The following is a 22,826-nucleotide window of genomic DNA, read 5'->3' on the forward strand; positions in this document are numbered from 1 at the left end:
CTCGTGTGGACATGCTCTTTTATCTGCTGGAAAGTTATAAAACTCAGCGTAACAACAAAGCTAAAATAAGAGTGGTTGTCAGGCTGTGACACTGGCTGTTAGACAGAAGGAAAAAATATTCCTGGAAAATTGCTCTCTCTTAGAAGGCAGCTTTTTCTTCTCTGAATCTTTTAAATTAACTATTTATCCTTTCAATTCCAAAATCTCAGGGCTTAATAGTTCAGCTCATATTATCCCCAGGAGTTTTTTCACTTCAACAAACAAGCAAACACACAGCAGACAGCTAAAGCCATTCCTGTACTACCCAAAGCACAGCGTAACCTTCTGCTCCAAAACACCAGTGAAAGATACTATCAGCTTTCGTGTTATTTATCATATACATTTTTTTTCCTCTAATGCCAAAGAGGAAAAGGGGATATCTTAAACGGATGTCTATAATTAAACAGTAACCTGTTGGAAAGCCAAAAATAATAATAAGCTCCACTGAGCATGAAGAGAGCGGCACATTTTTTCCGCGTGCAGCCCAGCTGCCACTGGCCGATAGCAGGAAAGTTAACAATTACACAGGAGACTCCGATCAAACCTGCGATAGGAGAGTTACGTCACGCTCAGACTCACCGCTGGATGCAGGGATCAGGGTAGTATGGCAAGGTGGTGAAAGGTGCTGCTTCAAAATTCATTTCCTTCCAGCCCCTCCTTGGGGACAAACCGAAATAAAATAAATAAATAGATATAAAGCCAGCAGGCTAAAAGCAATAAGGTCAAGTGGTACACGAGGTACAACTTTAGAGATTTATTTTACACTTGCGGATGGGTGGGATCTGCCGGGGACTTGGCCAATGGGATTCCTCCAGTTACCCGAGCATCACCACCACTCCCTCCTCGCCAGCTGGGCATCTTCTGCACAGATATTTTCCCCTCCTCTCAACATCCTTAATAAACTTTGGTGTACGCTGGTCACACTTGTTGTTGAGAGCTCATCTGGGGCTTCTCTGAACTTCTGATCTCGCTGGTCATTGGTTGCCTTCCCGCCTGACTTCACAGTTTAATTTTGGCAGCTCTTGCAATTTTACAGACTGCTGTGGCCGCTGGTCATCCTCGTCTCCAGATGGCCGGAGTTTCCTCTGCTGGGTGCAGCGCCCGTGCTGAATTTCATCGTGCTTAAAAAGCTTTCCTTGTCAACTCTGGGGTTAGTACCTCCTCATAGTTGCCTGGGGAATTTTTCAGTCTCTCTCACACCACAGTTCAAACAGTCTGTTGTGGTCACAGTTTCAAAAGCTGAATGACAAAATGTGGGGAAATTCCTCAATTAAAATTAACTCTGAACTTTTGCTCCTCTGCCTCTCCTTCCTGCCCTCCTCCCTGCAAGAAAACTATCAGATATCTTTAATGTTTCCCTGTATAACTTTTTGCCATTTTTTCCAAAATAATTGAGATGATACAGAAATCTTGCATTGTTCCAGTGTTCTGTAAATAACATATACATTTTCTGCATTAAAAAATCCCCAATATTTTCAATTATCTTGAGAAGAAAGTAAAGTAAGAAAATAGAAATCACATGTTTTTCAGACACTAAAGCCTAGAGAAACAAGAGTGAAGTCCACCAAAACAAACTACCAAAGATAAAATACAGATCTGATTTTCCTGAAGTAACATGACAGCAAGAAAAGATGGCTTTAATTCTCTCCCACCCACCTCTTTTTATTTTCTTCTTCTCTCTTTTGAGTCACACAGAAAATCATTCAGGAAAACAACCTATTTGGTCCCCCTGTTTTTTCCCCCTCCATGATTTATCCAAATAGTACAGGCTGTAAACCTATCCTGGTTTTGTGGGTTTGGAGAATGAATGAAATATGAATCAGGAGCTAAATTAAAATGGATTCCAGCAGGAAAAAAATAGCACCCACATATCTGTGCACCAGAGGGATTGCATCTTCAATCAGACCTATACGTTTGTGTGGATGAGGAGCAGTGTGAGGCACTGACGGTCTTATAGCTCACCTATAGTGTATATTTTGTGCCAATGTCTGCACTAATTCCAGCCAGCCCTGAGGAAAAGTCAGGAGCCCTTCGAGATGGTAGCAATTGCCTCTTACTTTTTCCCTTCTGTGTTTTCCTTGTAGGAAATCTTAGTTCGAAGAATGTCACGTGGAAACATTTTCTTTGCTGCCTGTGCCAGGGTGGCAGGGGAGCTATTTCAGACTTGACATTCTCCACCCACACTCAGCCTGATAGTTCCTAACATCTGTGAATTGTGAATCCTGTAAACTCGCAGGGCTGATCTCCAGCCAAGTCCAAGCAGCTTTCCCTAAGTGGCACTCACCAAGGAAGAGAGGCTGGAAGTGAAGGATGTGTTTATTAACTGGAGTTAAGGGCTCCCTTCTGCTGGGTGCTGCTTCCCCTGCCTGGACCATGGGAGAACAGTAATATCAAACACCTTTTCTCTCTTAGGCTGAACCCTGGAGTAAACATCAAACCTTGTAGCTTGTGTTATTGGGGAAGAGGTATGGGAATCTCCAAATCTGCTGGGGAGGAGAGAAGAAGATTCACAGCAGGGTTTGCACTCACACAAAGCAGCCCAGGGAGAGCTTCAGAGCAGCTGCATCCTCATCTGCTGAAATCAGGGCTGTGGGCAAATACCTCCAGGGAATGGGCAAGGAGGGCCATGCCAATTCATGTTCCATACTGTCAGCCTGGCTCTGCTCTAGGCCTTGAGCATCCACCCTTAACCAACGACATGGCAAGGAAATGCTCTCCCTGCCCAGACCATTTGAGCAAGAGCTTGGCTTCGTGCTCTTGCTCCAGGACATGGTTTCAATCTGCACCCATGGATGTGGGTAGGGATAATCAACCATGCACAGAGGCACCAGGCTGGGCTCTGAGCACACTGCTGAGACCTCGTGCTTGCTCCTGGAGAAACACCAGAAGCTGGTTGGATCTCATCTACCGTGTCCACGGTGGGAATAGCTGTTACCTCCTCAAGCCTGGCTTCATGGAAAAGTGGTCATGCATTGTGTGCTCTCCAAACAGCCTAGAAAACAGCCTCTCTCCTCATAGATTTCAACCTAAAAGGCAAAAGAAATGTCATGAGAAAAGTGCTGTTCTTGTGAAACCCTGCTCTACCTACTTCTTCATGGGAGCTGGAGAAGAGTCTTTCCCAGAATGGCCTGGGTGCAATGGCCAGTGCATTGGCAGCAGGGAATAACTGGAGACAGACCCTCTTCTCGTTTGGGCCAGTCTGCTCACCTGGCCTATGCCCAGATCACACATCCCAAGGGCTCTGTGAAGTAAAACTGGCAGCTCCTGACAGTGCTGCTGCTGGGCTGGCCCCTGTCTCTGAGGATGAACCTGGCCTCTGTTTTTACTCTGCCTTAGCTCTGCACAGCCTTGGTACCCCAGGCACAGTAAATACAAGTCTGTTACAGCCCAAACCCCCAGTCCTGTGGCTCCTGTTGGCAGTGCTGAACACATCTTGCAGTGCCACATTTAAGACGTGGTAGTCTCCTGCTATCAATTCACACCAAAAAATAACTTCTCCTGAAAAAGAAATTATTTTAAAAAAGCAGCAGCACATAATTCTGATAAGAAACAGTGACTTGTACCAGTGTTCTCTTCTCACTCACAAGGCACTAATGAGAGACATTTCTAGCAAGGACATTTCCACAAAAACTTCAAAACAGGCCACCAGCTCCCTAAGACCTGTACCACCTCTCATGCCACTGGTTGGGTAAATGAAAATTTCTCGTGGTTTGGTTTGCTTTGGCAGTGGACACAGCAGCTGCCTGCTTTTTCCAGGGAACTGGACATTTTCAGCTTCCCACAGAGATCTAGACATGTTCTGAGGTAGCTCAGAATGTTTATCTTTTGCTTTTCCCAGGTGGAAAACAGAGCTAAGGAAACCCACTGGCAGTAGTGTACAAAAGCTCCCTGCAAAAGCCAGCAGCTGTCCTGATTTCTCTCCAGCAACCCAAACTTCCTTCCTCCCTCCTGCTCCCAGGCAACACTTAGCTTTGGGTTGATGGGCCAGGAATTTGGGCAGAGATATTCAGCAGTGCAGCGAGGCTGCATCCAGCTCCTCTCAGCTGCAAGGCATGCTGCATAGCACAGTCAGCAGGGAAACACAAGCACAGGGTGTGTGCCTGTGTGAGTTGCCAGTGCCCCATGCATAGCTGGGAGGCTCTCGGGGCTCACTGGTGTTTGGCCAAGTTCATTTGCACTGCCTTAAAGGAAACCTGCTGGGAGATGGACCCTGAGATGTTTGAGAGTTGGGGATTTCAGAGGGCGGTCTGAGTGAGTACATGAGGAGAGTAAACTTCATACAGGAAGAGATTCTTTATTTAGGGAGAAATTCTTTACTTTAAGAAGAAATTCTTTGCTGTGAATGTGGTGAGGCAGTGGAACAGTTTGCCCACAGAAGCTCTGGACAGCCCATCCCTGCAAGTGTTCAAGGCCAGGCAGAACGGAGCTCTCAGCAACCTGTTCTAGTGGAAGAACAAAAAGTTCCAAGGGGCTTGGAACTGGAATGATCTCTAAGGTCCCTTTAAACTCAAACCAGCCCATGATTCTGTGATCCTGGGAGCACGGGCAAGAAGGGGGAGCTTCTTTCAGCGTCAGACCTCAAGAGGAAAAGGGGCCAGTGACATCCTCAGTGCTCACTGCCCTTCCCAGGAGCCTTCCCTGCTGGTGACGAGCGAGGCTGATCTGGCGGCTCCAGGCACGTGTCCCGCAGGAAGCCGGGGTGTCAGGGATCTGTCTGGACAGCGGATTTACAGCGCAGGAAGCATGTGTGTAGGTGGGCAGGAATGCGGTGCTGCGCTGCGCTCCGCCGCTTCCCGGGCTGCGGGAGACAGGCAGCCTGCAAACAGCTGGGGATGCTCTCCCCTTACCCCTCCGCAGCCTCCCGCCGCTCAAGCTGTCCCCGAGATGAGCAGGAGATTATCTTTTAGCAGAGGGAAACATTTATATCCCCGGGAGGAGACTGCTGGGGATTTGTAATGGTCTCCGCACCGCTACCCGAGGTCAGGGCAAGGATGCCTGTGAGCAGCCCCAGTCCTGGAATGGCACAAGGGAGAGACAGCAGCTCCCTGGCATCTCTGTGAGCAGCCCCAGTCCTGGAATGGCCCAAGGGAGAGACAGCAGCTCTCTGGCATCTCTGTGAGCAGCCCCAGTCCTGGAATGGCCCAAGGGAGAGACAGCAGCTCCCTGGCATCTCTGTGCCTCCAGTCCCCTTCCACGGCTCCGGGCTCCTCTGAACCACTCGGGGCTGAAGAAGTCAGGAAGATGCTGGCTTTGCTCTGAGCCACCCTTGCAACTGCTGGCTTCAGGATTTGCCTGAAATCAAACCCACCCTTTATGCCAGGGGATGAAACGTTTTATTCACAGCTCCGGCTTTCCAGGGGAGAGGTTGTAGCCGTTTGTCGGTGGGGCTTTTTTCTTTTCTTTTCTTATTTTTTTTTTTCTTTTAAGTTAAAATTAGTTTCTTTTAAGAGCAAGAAGTCTGCAGGGTATTTGGGGTGGTTTTTTTGTTAGGAAAAGTTGAAGAGAAGGACTTATTTCCCTCCTACCAGCAATAAAATGCTTTCAGCTTGGCTATCCAAGGGAACAGAAAGCCACATCAGTATGCCTTTTGAACACATTTTTCAATTTTAACTAAATATTAGGGATGTTTAAAGCTTTCAAAGGAATTAAGGTTTCAGGAGTTTCATGAACAGAAGTAAGCACAGACAACTTTTCAGTAACTCCAGTGAAGGGAAAGAGGAAACAGGAGTATGACCCTCAGAGGATTTGGAAGATTTAGCCAAATGCTGTGATGTTGGAGAAGCTTCCTTAAGAATTCAGATTTTGCCTCCAGCTAATGTCTGATCCCACTGCTCCAGAAGTGTCAGATTTCTGGCTTTTGGTACATCCAAGCCTTCCACCCTGCACCTTCCATATTGAAGGATAAGGGATGGGGAGGAGAGCAAACTTACAAAATAAATTAATAAATAAAACCACCACAATTCTACACATGATGCCTGCCCATTCCCCCCAGCACCTTTTGTCTCTAGTGCAAACACAAAGCAGTAAAGAAGGGCAGTCATACCCCAGGCCCCCCGTGCTGGCACTGCCCTGCCTGGGGAGCACAGAGCTGCTGGTGGGGCCTGAGGGACTGAGCCCAGGCAGCAGCTCCCCACATCTGTGCAACATCTGTGCAGGTCATGTTTGGTCACTGATGGCCAGGTGTGGGCCCAGGACTGATGACAATTCAGTGAGCAAGCAGTGCAGCACAACCCTACAGGCACATCTGGAGTGGAGATGGCAAAGGTGACTTAATGTACCACTCCCCATATTCTTCTCCAGCTAAACATGAACATCTCAGTGCTAACAAACTGTGGACTTTAAAGTACACACCAGCCTCAAACTGCCATCTCTCCATGTGAATACCACACACCTGGAGCTCTGCACAAGCCTCATGCTGGCCATCAACTGCTTAGGCAGAGTTAGGAGGAAACAAATGACAGGGCACTGTTCCAGCCCTACTCAACAGGACAACGGGAACTACTTTCAGAGCTGTCTGGTTGCCTTTGGTGTCTCCTGTGTCACAACTGTAGTGTCAGAGAATCATCTGCTCACAGCAAAGGTCAGTATAGTTTGGCATTTTCCTTTGCAGGGATAACAGATGTTTTCCTGAGGCACAAACCATTTCTTGAATGTTTGTCCCTGGGATCTTGTCTCAGCAGGAACTCAGATGACAGGGACGAGAAGACTGACTGCCTCAGAGGGGAAAAGCTGAAGTCTTTCATGTTCTCATCCCTCACCATCACCTACTTTGTCGTTTTTTCAGGGCATGCCATAGTTCTCTGCTTGAACAACCCTGAAACTTTCAAGTAACCCAGAACAGCTACCACAGGAGTTTCCCACTGCCTCCCTTTCTACTCCAACCCCACAGCTTCCAGCAAAGCACTTTTTACTCTTTTCCTGTTGTCCCACATGCTTATGGAGACAGCTCCCATGGGGCACTTAGTGGCATCCTTTGTTTGCTCTAGGCTTTCCCATCTTCCAGGTCCCAGGGCAGAGACTGGTTCTAGGAGGAAACCCAGAGTGCCCATCTCAGCAGGTTCATTGAGTTGTGCTCTGGGCTTCCCACAACCTCCTTGTGTCTCCATGGGATCAGGCCAAGCCAAAAAGCTTACCTGAGGCTTCTAATCCATCAGCCTCTTTATCTCACTGACCCCCCACCAAGATCCACAGAGCTGTAGCTCCTTGTGTCACAGTCTGTTGGTTAAGCCTCAGTACAGCAGTGGATGTCCCCTCTCCTGGAGACATTCCCACCACAGAGGGCCACACTGCGCCTTCTTTCTCCAAAAGTGGGGGCAGCAGGAAGTTTTGGCCCTTGTTTTTGAGTAGCTGGAAGGAGATGGCATAGGAGCAGGCTTGAAGCTGAACATGTGTTTTGGAAGCTGCAATCTCCATTCTCTCCTCTTTGAGGAGTCATCAAACAAAACTTACTATAAACTAACTATAAAGGTAATACCATCAGCAAAGAGCAGATATGAGCACTGGAGAGGTTTCTTTCCACTGTTACTAAAAACAGGGCACTTCTCTCTATGAAGAGGGGATAGAAAGAAGCAGGTCTGAGAGACCAAATCTGGAATATTTCTCCATCTCCCTTGCCAAGCCTTATGGTTATTCAGGTACATGTGCTCAGGATGGAGCACAAAACACAGAGCAGCAACTATAGAGATAAATCAGAAACAAGGCCAAAAGGAGGCTCTCTCCTCTGGCCCCAGGAGAGCCTGCCCTGTCCTTGAGAGCTGGCAGGCCACTGCACAAGTCCCACAACTCCCACGGGAAACTCCTGCCACCCGAGGCGGGGAGGGAGGGAATTTCCCTCCCAACGTCAGTGCAGCTGCGCCACATCTCCAGGCGCTCCCGAGACACAGCGGGGCCACAGCCTGGCCTAAAGTGGGGCTGGAGGCCAGAGCTCCCCAGGACAGGTGGCAACCCCCTGCCATGGGGTCAGGATTGCATATCAAAGGGGTGGCAGAGCTGTGTAGGTGGAAGGCTTGGTCTCCCCATTCAGCTGCCACACGACATGTCTGGCATTCTGGCAAGAACCGTGCCACAAATACACACAGTGTCATCACTCCCTGTAGGGTCAGTCCCAGGTTGGGGACAGGAACCTCGGTGACCACATCCCCTGTGGGTGAAGGTCTGCCCCAGCCCTGCTGTGCAGTGACAGGGTGGTGAAGGAGGTCAGGACCGGGAGCTCCCTGCAATTTCCCATCAGTTTTCTAGCACAGGCTCACACTCATCCTCTCACCACAGACCCATCCCAGAGTTTTCTCACGCTCTGCTCATATCTTCCAGGTGTTCACATCAGAAGCCACAGAGGCTGGTTCACAGAATTCCAGGATATCAACTTCTGAAGTGCTGGTGACAGGCAGCAGCACCAGCCCAGCAGCAAATGAAAGAAGAGGCTTCCTCTATGTGAAGCAAAGCAAAAGATTTGCTGAATCAAGTTGTCTGTGTGGAGAGATTGACTCAGAGAGAAAGTTCCTAAGAAGGAGAGCGTTTACTGTCAGCCTTGATGGAAGACACAGAAATGCAGTAAACCGAGTTTATTGCTGCATCACTCATCTTTCACAGCCTCTGACTCTTCCTTGTGAGTCAGAGCTGAGCTGAATTGTAGCAATCTCATGTTCCTCCTATCAACCCTGCTGTTCCTGCACTTTCTCATCTCCTGCCTGCTCTGCAAAAGTAGAAACCTCTCTGCACTCTAGGCAGCTTCAGAAAATAAATCCTCAATGCAAAAGCTTTGGTCGCAAAAGAATTTCTCATTTCCAAACAGGATACAACAAAAACTCTGCTTGGCTGGCAGAGCTCTAGTTCCCAGCATTAAGGCTATGTCTCTCCTGCAATCCAAGGTGCAAGCACAGCTCCTGCAGGCATACCTGAACTAATGGGATTAGAGCCAGTTCAAGAACAGTAGCAATTAAAACAAAAATCCCTAAAGCATTAACCACTAGCGATGGAAGCCCTGGTTGCAAACCTGCACATCCTCTGCTAAAGCCTGCACTTCCACACCTCCCCAGCCAGCAGCATCCAGCTCACCATTAAGGTGGGTGTGTTCACATAGGTAATAATTTCCCTGCTGTCTGTACTGGATATAGAGCCCAAGAATGCCTGCAGTTAGGGGCACAGGTCCTTTTCCAGGCTTACAGTTTAAAAAACACTGGGGATGGGACATGCTTAACTCTGCTAGTTGGTCCATCCTCCTCAGGATGGAGCACAAAATCCACTTAATCAGTGACGGTACAGTGCGTGGACATAAAACAAAAGCTTGGTGTCACTTAAGTTAATAAAACCTTCTCTCTTGTCTCAGAGCAAAGCTGAGGAAAGCTGAAGAGCCAGTGTTTCATGTCTTTGTGGAGAAGATAACAACTAAAAGAGAGTCTCTTGCATTACCCCCATCCTTGTGCTTTGATGTTAATAACCATACATGCATCCCCGAAAAAAAACAAAGCCTCACATGTGATATGATCAAATCTTTGCACCTCACTTTTTCCAAAGTGAAACAATTTCTGTTGTGACTCAGCCTAAGCACGTCACACACTGCACCCTTGAAGCAGGCAAAAGATAACTCCCTGTCCCAAACTCCAACTCAGCCTTCAGCTTTTCAAACCAGGGTAATTTTCCCACGGCCACGGGATGGCAGAAGCCAGTATTGCTCATCCTTGGGAGGTGAAGCTGCCAGAAGTGACAGCATCAGTAACGCAGCTAAAACAAGAGGTACCCAACACACAGGTAATCCTACATTTTAGAAGCCCAGTCCCTCCTTCTGAGGGGATCAAATCTCCCCTAGGCAGACTGAGAGCCAATAGTTAGTTTTCAACAATCAGCCCCTTAAAAACCTCTGCAACACTGCCTGTTCTGAGGCACGCTGTGCAGGAAAGCGAGTTACTGCGAGTGCGTGTAACAGTGCCATCTGGTGATCCCTGCCATCTGGGGATCCCTGCAATCTGGGGATCCCTGCCATCTGGGGATCCCTGTCATCTGGGGATCCCTGCAATCTGGGGATCCCTGTCATCTGGGGATCCCTGCCATCTGGGGATCCCTGCCATCTGGTGATCCCTGCAATCTGGTGATCCCTGCCATCGGGGGATCCCTGCCATCTGGGGATCCCTGCAATCTGGGGATCCCTGCCATCTGGGGATCCCTGTCATCTGGGGATCCCTGTCACCTGGTGATCCCTGCCATCTGGGGATCCCTGTCACCTGGTGATCCCTGCAATCTGGGTATCCCTGCCATCTGGTGATCCCTGCCATCTGGGGATCCCTGCCATCTGGGGATCCCTGCAATCTGGGGATCCCTGTCACCTGTTGATCCCTGCAATCTGGGGATCCCTGTCACCTGTTGATCCCTGCCATCTGGGGATCCCTGCCCATGGCATTATTGATAGCTGGGTAGTGGCTCCCAAAACTCCTGGTACCAGTGGGGACTGGCTCCAAGATGCTCCACAGACCTTTACTGCCAAGTCTCACTGCTGCTATCTTATGGGGTAACAGGTCAAAACACTCCACTTCAGAGTAGGGATAAGGGTGAAGGAGAATGCTTTTTGCTCTCCCTGCATATTAACTTTCCTGAAAAGTCCTGCAACCATGAGTTTTAGTGAAACTGAGCTAGGTCCCTCTATTCTCCATCCTATTGCCATCCGTTAAAAGGCTGCATGAGCCAAATCCTGCCTTTCATGGTGGCCATTAACTATCCTTTTTCCAGGGTCTGCTCCAGATTCACTTAGAGACCATGGTCTGTGTGGGTGTGAAAACAGCCATCAGCTCTGTCTTGCAGGAGTACACTAGCCCTGAAGAGCAAGGGTATTTTAGCCCCTAGGTCCACATTTGAGACAAGAGCAGAGATGGAAGATATTCCTGCCGTTCTTTGGTGGTGGTTTTGTTTGATTTTTTCCCCCAAGTCACCCTTCTTAAGGGTAGGGCTCCAAAGCATGGCACAAGTTGCTCAAACAGCATCAGTTCAGAAACCTTAACACCACCTGCCTGCTGCTCAAGGGTTCCCAGCATTAACTCCACTAAACATAGCATCTTTTACAAGTCCTGTGGAGCCCAGAGAGGAGACACATAACTCCTGCACCAAAACCTGCTGTAGCTTCAGACAGCACTGAGGGACAACCAAAATGCAAGGGATGCTGATTAGTCACTGAGCAGTTATGGGCTGTCTGCATGCCTATAAACATCAATAGACATCAAGTAATTGTCATTCCTTGTTCCCTTCATGCTGACTTTGGAAGAGATGCCACCCAGGTCCTCCAGGGACAGGTTCTGCAAGAGCAGTGGCTACTCAAGGCTGATGACAGCTTTAGGGAAAAACCTGTCACTAAACATGCTCTTTCCATCCTGCTGCAAAGGGAGGAGGGGACGTCTCTTAAACCTTCCAGACAACTGTAGCCCCAGCAAGTGCATCATTAATGTACCAATGGACGTCCCTACATCCCAAAGAGATACAGGGGAATCTTTCCTTTAAGTCTTCTCAGAAGATGAGGAAGGGGAATGCTCATAAGGACTTTTCTTTGATGTTTTCTCCAGTCTCCAGGAGTGGAACTGTTCATGTTCTCCTTCTGGGACAGCTGGCTTCACATACCTCTGGCAGGATGTATTATAGACCTCCCTCTGCTCTAATATGAGTAGGGTGCAAAAAACCAACCCCAAACATATAAACCCTTTCCAAAGTCTGCAAAGCTCACAGTAACACCACTCCATGTTTCTTTGCCTGATGCTAACTCCTAATCTGGTCTCCTGCCTCTCAGGAAATGAAAAGCTAATTCAATTGCTTCCAGTTCTCATGTCATAAGGTCACTACTTGAAAGTGGTGCTAAATGTGATTTAAATGATATTTCTGAAAGATCCTTTTAAAACATATTTATAAATAAAATATGTTCCTGTCTAAGAGCACCTAATTAATGCCTCTTTCCAAATACCTTAACCTGAAGCATTGGCAATCAATGACTAGGCAGACAGGTTTTAAGAAAGTCTCTTCTAAAACAGATTGCAACACGCAGATTCTGTGTTAAAACAATTCACATGCCTTTTTCACACATGATTTCAAGTTACTAAGGTAGGCAAGACCACACAATATAACTTAATACATAGCAATCAAAAATTTCCACACCATCCTTTTATATAAAGCCATGTTCCTATGTAATAAGTGATGCAACAGACTTTCCCTGAAGTCCCAATTCCTACAATTGAAGCTTAAGCCCAGCAAAGAAAGAATTAAAATTCTTTGGTTGCTGTTGAATCACCGGCTGCATTGGGTTATTTTCCTGTGCATTAGACTTTAATTATAACTAAGCTTTAGCCATCTGTTCTACTCCCTAATTACAGATGCAACAAATATTTCACAATTCCAACTGTTAAAGAGATGTAAGAAAGCTCCATCTATGGTGTGCAAGGTTGGCTTCACTGGGGCCCTTTGCACTCCTTTTAAAGCACTGGGGAAGAGGATGGGATCCTGTGCACATGAAGCAGATCCTGTTATTAATTTGAGGAGGCGTTTGCTGTGTCACACCTCTTGCAAACTTCCCTGTGCCAGGGCACAAAGGGCCACAGCAGTGCTACCTGCTGGTGGCCTCTAACCCAGATACTCCTGTCCCACAAGGACTTGAAAGAAAGATGAGCAATTCAGAACACCTGATGCATGTTACAGCATTGGGAAAGGACTCTGACATAAATTCTGGGCTTTTTTGGTATGGATGCTAAATGTGCTTTCAACCTGCCTGGCTCCTCTTGCTGTGGCTGTTCTCACACCACACACATCCCACTAAGTGTGGGTAAGTCCCTGTGTTTCAGTTTTATCACTTCATGGGCCAGTTTCTCATCCACATGAAGAAAGATGGGTCTTCAGACATCGTACTGTGGTCAGCATCTGAAGGCAAAGCCCCCATTGTGTTCCATTGCCTGCTGCAATAATTATTTCAGCAAAGAAAAGGGTTGGATGAAGGCATGATAGTGCCCCAAGCATCCAGAGCAGCTCATCTGGCCTAGCTGGGGTCATGGTTACCAACTCTCCCTGCACAGCTGGGGCTGGATGTCCTTGCCCTTAGGCTGTTGGGTAGCCCAGGAGGAGAAGCTTGCTGCAGACTCTGGAGCCTCTCAGTCACCTTCCCCAGAGCTCTGCTCACTGTCACAAGACACAGCTGCAGTTGCCCGAGCTGCCACCACCACACTCCCCTGTCCTGAGCCCTGTCCTGTCAGAGCCTCAAGCACACTCGTAGCTGTAGGGTTGTGCTTGTGCCTCCACCAACCACCTGGACAACTGCCCAGTGTTTTGTAATTGCACACGCCGCCACTGACCTCAGCAATCCCTACACCAGTCATAGTCAGATGCCTGGTGAGCTCCAGAGCTGTTATTCATCACAAAAGGATTTGGTTTCGCAGCAGCTGCCTGCAACTGCGTCCATGCCCAGTTGTGGAGGGGAGGGCATGTCCTCTCCAGGTAACTGCCATGGGCCACTTTGTGTTTGTGTGCGTCTGGGAAAGCAAGACAAGGAGGATAGGAGAAGAAAAGGTTAAATTCACACAACTGAAGTGTGAATGTTTATATTTGCTAGTGTACCAGAAAGAATAGGGCTTTTCAGACAAAAAAGAAAGCTAGGAGAGGATAGAGTAACCCAGAAGCATATACAGTTTCCATGGTGGAATTTCACATAGTTATATTTAAATTATCTCATCTCCTGCATCCACAGTAAGTTTTCAAATGATATCCAGTGGTTTCTCACCACAATTATACGTAAGACCCTCTTTACATTTCTAACATTTAGGTATACGCCCTGACTTTCACTCTGAACATAATGTTAAAATGAATTTTTAAAAAGTAATCAACCAACACTCTTCTGCTGTGCTTTGACAAGGACCCAAAACCACCACGTTTCTTGTGGTTTTCTTCTAAAATCATTATGACAGGGCTGAGTGGAATCACGAGGCAGGTTTGCTGAGTGGTTTGGTTCTGAGAATATAATAGAGTCCAGAGTCAAAGTATTTATCTCTGGCATCAGGGCAAGGGATCACAGTGTTTCTGTGGGTATTCATAACCGTGTGCTTGCATGTCCTAGCCTCTGGGTGATTATATATCACACAAGGTGATAACAAGCACACTGAGAATAACCCTGCAGGAGACACCATGCATGAAAAGAAGCCACTCTCCATGATGATTTCCTTGAAGTTGGTCCCAGAGCCAGAAAATCCTGCTCTGTCATTCTAGTTCAACTTTAGGCCATAAGGAAAGCAACAGCAGAATATTATCAGTGGCTTCAGCCTCAAGGAAGAAGCAGAACAAAGTCTAGCATTCTCCAAAGACCTCCTAAAGCCTTCCAGAGCCATATGTGGAGTTATGCCCTTGGGTAGAGCACAGTCTTATTTATCTCTGCCAAGGTCATGAAAACTGGTGTCTTCCCTTTCTGCCACAGAGGTCTGTTTGGTTTGGACCTTGATGTTGCATTCAGGAACCATTTGAGAAGTGACCAGAGCCAAGAGCAGCCCATGGATGACAGTGCAACACGAGGTTTAAAACCTAAATATAAGCAGTAGAGGTTTAAGTGCCCCAAAAGCAATATAAACAGGACACATGGATCCAGGTCTGGACTGTCCTTATTCTAGCCACAAAAGAATTCTCACTGACTTAAGTAAGGTTTTTGCCACTTGGATATTGTTTTCAGTTTAATTGACAGGCTCCAGCTGTATCTTTCCCTTTTTTGTATTTTTCCACTTTTCATGCCCTGGGGAGTGCTCAGCAAGCAAGCAGCCTGGGGAACAGGTATGCAGAAATCCCTCTTAGAACAGGAGTCAGAACTGTGAGCGACTTTCCCTGTGCTGAGCCTGACATGGACACTGAGAAAATGCCTGAAAGGAAGCCAGATGAGGGGATCTGCTTAAGGAGATTAAATCACTGTGGCATTTTTCAAGAACTGGGTTAAAAGGGAAACACTCTCTTCATTTGAATGATCCCCCTTCTCCCTTGCATAAAAAGATAAAAAACTGCTTTTCTTCCCACACATGATCAATATTATTCAATATGATTTCTGTTCCTGATCTTTCTTTCCTGCACTTCTGAGCCAGCCAGTTCTGTACTGCAAAGCCCAAGAAAGGAGGAAAGCAGCACAGTGGAGGACAGGAGCCCAAATAGGAGCTGTGTGCTTTGAGTCAGATGCATGTTCTTACTCACAGATATAGCACAAATTCTGAATCAAACCCCTGGATTTTCCCCACCCACCACCCTACGTTCACTGAACATCCCAAGCAATAAATTCAACACGTTGCTCTGGGAGATTAAATTATGCTCCCTGCATAGCAAGGACAGCTGCACTGCACTGAGGATACACTCTCAATGTAGAATTATATTGATTTTGGCTGATCTCAACACTGTTGACCTCAAGATGTGTGATGCCAGATGAAGATTAATGGTGAGGAATCTGTATGGATCAACTACTAGATTCTGTAGACAAGTTTGCCATGTCTGTGAGGTATGTATGCTGAGTTCTCCTGCTGGTCTCTGAGCAGACCCATGGCAAGCTCAGCCCCTGCCAGGCAAGATTCAGCTCAGGACCCAAAGCTGTGCAGTTATTTGAGCCTGGCTGAGACCTCAGACCAATACACCCAGCTCCAACATGGCCATGGCTCAGTCTAGCACAGGCTTTAGGCCAGGCCAGACAGGGGCTCACATCTGTCTGCAAACGCTGCATTGCCATCCTCTCCATCAGCCAGGTCTGCTCCTGCAGGGCTCTGTGCTCACAGTGTGCCTCATGATGCACTCCCCATCCTCTCAGCTCACACCAACCCTAAGCTGTAGGAGAAACTCCTGGACTTCACACTGGTCAAGAACTGTGCAAGTCAGGCTGGGGAAGCAGATTCAGGCTGTCCTTAGATGATGCAGCTGACCAAAAGCAAGTTATTTGCAGGTGAGTGGACAGCAGTAAACAAGTCATCCTGCTTGCAGCAGCAGAAAGCATCACAAATATGCAAGTTACAGTAACTTTCCAGAAAAGCAGAGGGAGGAATAGGTGGAGACCTGCTCAGAGGTGATTAAGTGGATAGAGTCATATGCCCTAACCGTAGTGCACCTGCTCTCAGGCTCTCCTGCTCCAGCCCTCGGCACCCTCACCTCGCCTTCCCGCGCTGCCACATCAATGCGAGCCCAGTGCACCTCTCCCTGCCCGAGGCAGCTCAAGAATTCCCAGCACTGCAGGAACAGGAGCAGGGAGAGGGGCAGAGCTGGAATAGGGAGCTGGAAAGGGTAAGAGAAAGGGCAAAGAGCCCTGTGGTCACTGCCACAAGGAAAGGATCAAAGGAACAGCAGCCCCTTTCTCCAGACATCCCCTGCCCTGCAAGAGGTTATGGGCCAAGGTTGCACACAGCAGGCACACAGCTGGTGTGGCCACCAGCATGGCTTTCTTGGGCTCCAGTCTCAATGAAATGAAGATAAACTTTTCCAGGACTGCTTTGCCATTTTGGCAGCCAGCCAGCACAGGCGACTGCCTGTGGTTAGAAAGTGCCCTACAGGCAAGAGCACCAGATACCTCTTGTGGGGAATTTCTGGAGAAAATCCAAAAGGTTTGGACCTCTGAAAGTGTAGAAAGAGGTACATAAGAGTAGGAAAAAAAATAATTACTCTGCCAGGGAATAGGAAAGCAGCCCTTAAGAAATGAAAGATAAAGAAGTATGATTATAGCAGATTGCATTCAGCACAGACAGACCCCAGCAGAAAGGATAGGCTGGAGTCTCAAAGTTAGGGCTGTAGGGACTCTCTGAAGATGTGTTTGAGCACAGGGCTCCTCCAAAGTTGAATATGTCAGTGTAGAAACTAGGCTTGGCTGAAATGGTTTGACAGTGCATTCCCTGTTTGTGCTCCTAGTCTGAAATATGCCATTCTGGAGCAGCCTGCTGGAAGAGGTTTTGCTATGATCCTGGGAAGGCATTGGGACATGAGACGGGATATCCAAAGGTATGGATGGGAGTAAAAAAATAAGAAATCAAACTAGGGATGTGGCAGTGTAATATCTTGACAGGGATACACTCTCATTGCCCTAGCTTCTGTCAGTATGAACTATTCCTGTTCTTCCTGATAAAGTTGGATCATCAAGGAGTTACAATTTTCTTTTTTTTTTTCTTTTTTTTTTCTTTTTTTATTAATGAGTTGAGCTGAGGTCAGAAGTTTTAGTACACACACTATGTCAATGGCTTGAACTGATCACACAGCCATGATCTTGTACCAACCCACAGCCTTCAAAGACTGCGCATTTGCAACAGAGAGCATGTGCACATAGATGAAAAGTCTTGTGAATGTCGCCTGGTTTCCTTGCAGACTCATACAGATGTACCTCCCAGGTATAGATGATGTACATAAATGTGCAGTGAGGTAGAAAAGAGAGCCCACAAAATAGCCAGGACAAGGATGGTCCTCAGAAAAATCAAAGTTGTTCTCATCTATGTGCTAACTCAGCTTCCAGCAACCATGAACCTCTGTCTTGAGCATCACAAATGAAAAAGATTCATCAAGAACATGCTAAGAAATGCTGGGCTCAAACACCAAGTTTGCTTTCTAATGGAAATGACCTGCTAGATATTGAACATTGTGGGTTATTTGCTGGTGCCAATGGGGAACAAGTCACACAAGACTAATTCATAAACATCAGAACTCAAAATATTAATTCTTGTCTTGCAAATGAATGTTACTTCAATTAAGGAGGTGCTGCCTTGTGTTTGCAAACTTTGGAGCCCCCGAGGCTTTTATGGGAGTGAGGATCAAAACAGCCAAGCTGTTCTGATCCAGTGCAGTGGTACCCACAGTGCCACTACAAATGAAAGAAAAAGGACCGAAAAAAAAAAATCTTCTTCGCCAAGAACCAGGCAGCTGAATATTGTGGTGTGACCATGCTACTCTGGTAGAACCAGGTGAGGATAAACCACATGAAAGAGAACTTGTCCACACTGGAAATCCAGCTGGAGCTGGTGGTGTGAAATGCTGTCACCTGCCACTCTGCAGTGGATCCCAGCTGGCCACTGTTCCTGAGCAAAAATAGGTTTAGCTCTGGGAATTTCAAACACAACTCATCATCCTGGGCAGCTTGTCTTCTGCTCTGTATCCATGACCCATGACCTGGACAAAGTCTGTCATTCTAAAGCAAGATAATTATGCCCAACGTCATTAGCAACAAAACAATTAATTCCCAATTCCAAAGTGCTTATACAAAGAAGATGAAGATAAGAAGGAGAACAAACCCTTTGCAAATGCAGCAGAGCATTGACTGTCTGCATATGCCTCACTTAATTACCTATTCAGAAGGAACAAAGCGTCTTTCGTACTGTGACTCCAAAAATTAATTAGTCTCAGATCTCATTAAATAAAGATCCAGTTCAACTCTAATTAAATTAGGCTGCCTTTAACAATCAGCTACAGTCTAGCTATTGAAGGTAGCAAGCTCCTTTTCCTCACATCTCTCCCAGATGTCAGCAGAGGCAGGGTGCTGGCAGCATCTGCAGCCCCAACCCTGCCACCAAGCACGGAGCAGGACGGGATGTCCACGGGCCTTGGGAGTAGCTGGAAACCTCTTGGACTTCACGTCTGCTGTTCCAAGAGCTAATGTGTCAGGGAGAACCAGCTTCTCTGCAGCCAAACAACACGCATTCAGCACTGTATTTCAGCGTGTTCTGCTTTTTGTCACTGCTGTGTTCAGCCCCAGATGTCCCACATAACCCTGCAAACTCTTTCTCTGACTGTTGGAGCAGACTCAGCCCAGGCTCAGCATTTGTTCTCTTCGTGATTTCCCAAGGACAAACACAAGGCAAGGACTCATGCTGTGGGATTCAGCTAGAGGATGGAGGACAAGGAGGAGATACAGTTTCTCAAAAAAAAAAAAAAAAGAAAAAAGGGAGGCTGAGGTTTATTACATCACCCTATCCCCAGTGATGCTGATACACAAAATCTGCCCGGAGGGCTGAACCCAGCTTTCAGTGCAGGCTTCCTTCTGCACCCCTTGAGAACAGTGGGATCTCAACCACAGCAATATCTTTCCTGCTGAGCCTTGCAAGTCTCATAATCCTGCAGCTGATACATTTTCTGCTGTTCTGTCGGACCCTTAAGAGAAGCTTCAGGGAGAGGGACCAGACTCACCCTTGGGTTAAGGGGGTGGGATACAGCACACCAGACTCACCAGGACCCTACCTGCAGCACTTTATCATTCTTTAATGTCTTCCAGCTTTGAGAAGCGGAATAGTCAGAGTCAAGTCAGAGATGTTAATGTTGTACTTAATAACCCAGTCATATATCTTTCATTAGTTACCAAATTTTAAACTGGAAGGGGCTTTTTGTACTCACAGCTTCCTCTAGTAACAAGTTACACCATGTAATGGCTCAGTGTGACAAGAGCAACTCTGAGGAGAGAAATGCAGAACTGCAAGTTGCAGGCACTCTCCTTTCGATTGTTCTGCACTTCACAGCCACCAATTTACTTTTATGCTCCAGCTCCTGGGAGAAAGTGAGCAGGAAGTGGCCTTTTCCATGTCACTCATTAGTTAGTGGACTTCTCTTCCCCTTTCTCTCACTTTTTTGAGGCTGGAGTTATTAACTCCTTAGCTGTCTCTTTTATCAGAACCTGCTTCATGTCTTTACTCATCAATCGATTCTTTTGACTCTTGACTAAATTACCAGAAACCTAAATGTTTCCCAAAAAACTACCAGGAAATATAATGAGCAAGAAATTCAGGGTAACTGCCACACTTAAATACACATTTTTTTACTCCTGTAACATTTTACATCTCCCCAAAGCAGGAAAATTTATAAAGACAAGGAAATTATAACTGTGAATAGATCATCAGTGACAAACCACAGATAAGCATTTCTGAGAATTTGCATAATAATCTGTGTGTCAGTGAGCTGTCAATAAAACCTGAATAGTAACCTTGTGAAACAAAGTCCAACTCTTCAGCAAATATCTACATTATCTTTCTCAGGCTGCATCATTATCCACTTCAACCAGAAATATCACCTCTGCAAAAGACCACATGCAGATCTCCTTGTGCCTCCATCACTCCAAGGTGGTTATTAGGTGACAGCCACTGTCCTTACTCATTCAGTAAATGCCTGCTCCAGCAGAAAGGCAAATGGACCTACTGATTCCCTTCCCCATTCCCAGGCAAGTATTGCAGCTCCTAACCCCCCTAAACACCCATGCTCAGATCTGTGGAAACTTGTGGTGTTCCAACAAGTTCAAGTTACCCTGAACTCCCTGCAATCCGAGAGCTCCCAAAGTGCTCCCACATTAAGGAGATTACACAAAAATGTGAAATGCTCCAGTCATTTGAAATCACCATGTGATCAGCACAGACTAAAGGGACATTACTGGACTGCTTTGGATGGTTCTGTAAAGCCTTGTAGCTTGGGATTCAAGCAGCACTAGGAGATGCACACACATCCCTTAAGAGGTATCGGGCAGAGATGGAAAGGGGCAGAGAGCAGCTGTAGTGGGGCCTTGGCTCAGACAAGACCTGTGTGCACATACAGATGCTGCAGCTCTTCTTACCTGGTAAGACTTTCTAGGAATCAGTGAATGAAAGCCATTCTGTATGGGAGAGATATGTGGTGGTGCTGGGGAACAGGACGGGAAATGTAAGCCACTAGAGAGAGACAGACCTGCAAGAACCAAGCCATTTTCTCAAGCATGAGTAAAAAGTATGTGCTCCAGTTTGCATCCCTAGGGCACACATACAGAAACCTCCAGAGAACAGTTAAGATGTCTTTCTGCAGGGTCTGGTGCACTGTGACAGCATCTGAATGCTTTGTTTCCATTTCTCCCTACAAAGCTTTCAGCTGAAGGAGGTCCTGTCTTTGAAAGAAAGCTTTAAAGAAGATGGTAATAACATACTTTTCCTCCCTCTGCCTTTATAACTTCCCTGCTTTCCTTTTGGAACTGGCTAGTTCCCACTGCTGCTGACAGATGCTCAGGAAAATTCCCAGTTCTTACAAATTTTATTCTGCCTGGTGATCAGGTAGGTAGAAAACACAAGTGCCCGATGTTATTTAAAGGGAAGGATGCAAGAAGTAGTTCAGCCTTCAGATTTAAATTAATCTTAATGAGAACATCTATAAAACTAGGATGTAGGAGAAGTAGCCACGGGGGAGATTATTTTATTAAACAGCAGAGGATCCCTTTGTCCATCAGGGGATCTCTCTGCTCTGCATACAAAATACTTATTATTACATTGCAGCCCCAATATAATGCAGTAGGGGAAAGAAAGTTCTGGAAAAAAAACCCCAAACAAAACCAAACCAACTCAACAAACCAGCCCTTCATTATCCACCAGACAAAGCCCTAGGAAGTCTGACTTCATTGTCTACCAATCACCAAACCCACTTGCCTGTTGTTAAAATTGAAAAATGTCATGGTCTGTCTCAGCCTGGAAGAAGAGCCTGGAAAAGCACTCATTTTACAAGCTTTGCTTTCCCACTGGCATGAGGGGGAACTGTGGTGGTTTTGCTGCAGAAGGAAGCAGCTCTGGGTTCCTGTCCCAGAGCCCATGCTGCAGGGACAGAGCTGGCCTGGGGACACACGAAGCAGATGTGCACATGCAAGGAAAGCCCTGCAAAACACAAGTGACACGAGGTGGGTTTTGTGGTTGAGCTGTGATTGTGACCACTCATGCATCACTGCAATGGAGCTACCCACCTGAGCTGGGCTTTGGGAGGGACACCTGGGAACAGGAGCCAAACCTTGCACTGCGCTCCAGGGAATGGCTGTGAAGGTGTATCCCTGGATCTCAGGGACTGTCACTGAGAAAAGTCATCAGTGGGCATAGGATTAGTTGCTCTGGAGATGTAAATTTGGACAAGCTCCAGTATGGGTGTGTTATTTTGGATGTCAGGTACCTTTCTAAGTTAGTATCACTTTTAGTGTTGCATTAGGCGAAGAGGAAGAAGGGGAGGGGGAGACCAAGTTCTCTAGCTGAAGCAGAAATAGGGCTTCTCAAGCTGAAAAATGACAGAATGTGCAAGCAGATCCCAAATTCAGAGCAGGCTGGGGGAAGCATTTTTCCCTGTTTTAGCCAAATGCTCCTGTTTTAGTGGGGTGGGACATACACCCATACAGCGTATCTCTGTCTTGGACCACAAATGAAAGCCCATGTTGCCAAATAAATCAGCAGACAGCAGAAGCCTTTCTCTCTAACAGCAGCTCTTGGATTCCAAGCCTTTTCAAAGCCAGTGCAAGAGGTACCAAGAGCTCAAATTTACACAGTGATGACAAGTTTCAAGAGAAGGATTCCACTTCTTACATTGTACATATTAGAATTTCAAGGGCTTTTGACTTTGTCTAATCAAAACCCATTTTCACTACAACACTCAAAGACCTTGAATGAAATCAAGATAACTCCCTTGCCAAATTTTCTCTGAGTAAACTATTTCTCCTCACGTGCCAAGCTGAATAAAAAGAACGAGTAACAAGTTTTAACATTTTTCTCTGCTGTTAGTCAGCACCACTGACAGTTAAACCACTGAGCCTTGAGTTTCCACTAAAAAAAAAATTAAAAAATTCTCACTCTAATTAAACAGAAAAAAAATGTTTAGGACATTTTACCAAGATTCCTGGAAAAGGAACAGGGAATAGAAAAGCCAAGACAAATCAAGCCAAATTTACATCTTCTCATCTACGGTAAGTTCTGTCTCCATGACTTGAGGTGTGGATTTTGCAGAAGTTCAGACTGAGCTGCAGACTCTGCACAGTTCCCACAAAGCAGAAACAAAAGCAAGAATCTCTCACGCTGCTTGTGCACATTTCTGCAAGG

The 22,826-nt window shown here is 46.7% G+C and overlaps 1 protein-coding gene across 1 annotated transcript in view; it reads right to left on the reverse strand.

Moving 5' to 3' along the window:
- The window catches only part of TP63 (tumor protein p63), a 150,917-nt gene that overhangs the window by 98,008 nt on the left and 30,083 nt on the right, over window positions 1-22,826 (reverse strand). The window contains exons 2-4 of the mRNA XM_023933039.2: window positions 2,975-3,065; window positions 803-1,278; window positions 619-696 (exon numbers count right to left, since the gene is read on the reverse strand). Coding sequence (XP_023788807.2) covers window positions 619-696; window positions 803-897 — 173 coding nt within the window. The 5' untranslated portion in view covers window positions 898-1,278; window positions 2,975-3,065. The remainder of the gene's footprint in view (window positions 1-618; window positions 697-802; window positions 1,279-2,974; window positions 3,066-22,826) is intronic.

The sequence above is a fragment of the Cyanistes caeruleus genome, chromosome 10 (assembly GCF_971803275.1).
Source record: "Cyanistes caeruleus chromosome 10, bCyaCae1.hap1.1, whole genome shotgun sequence".
In the NCBI taxonomy this organism is placed as follows: Eukaryota; Metazoa; Chordata; class Aves; order Passeriformes; family Paridae; genus Cyanistes; species Cyanistes caeruleus.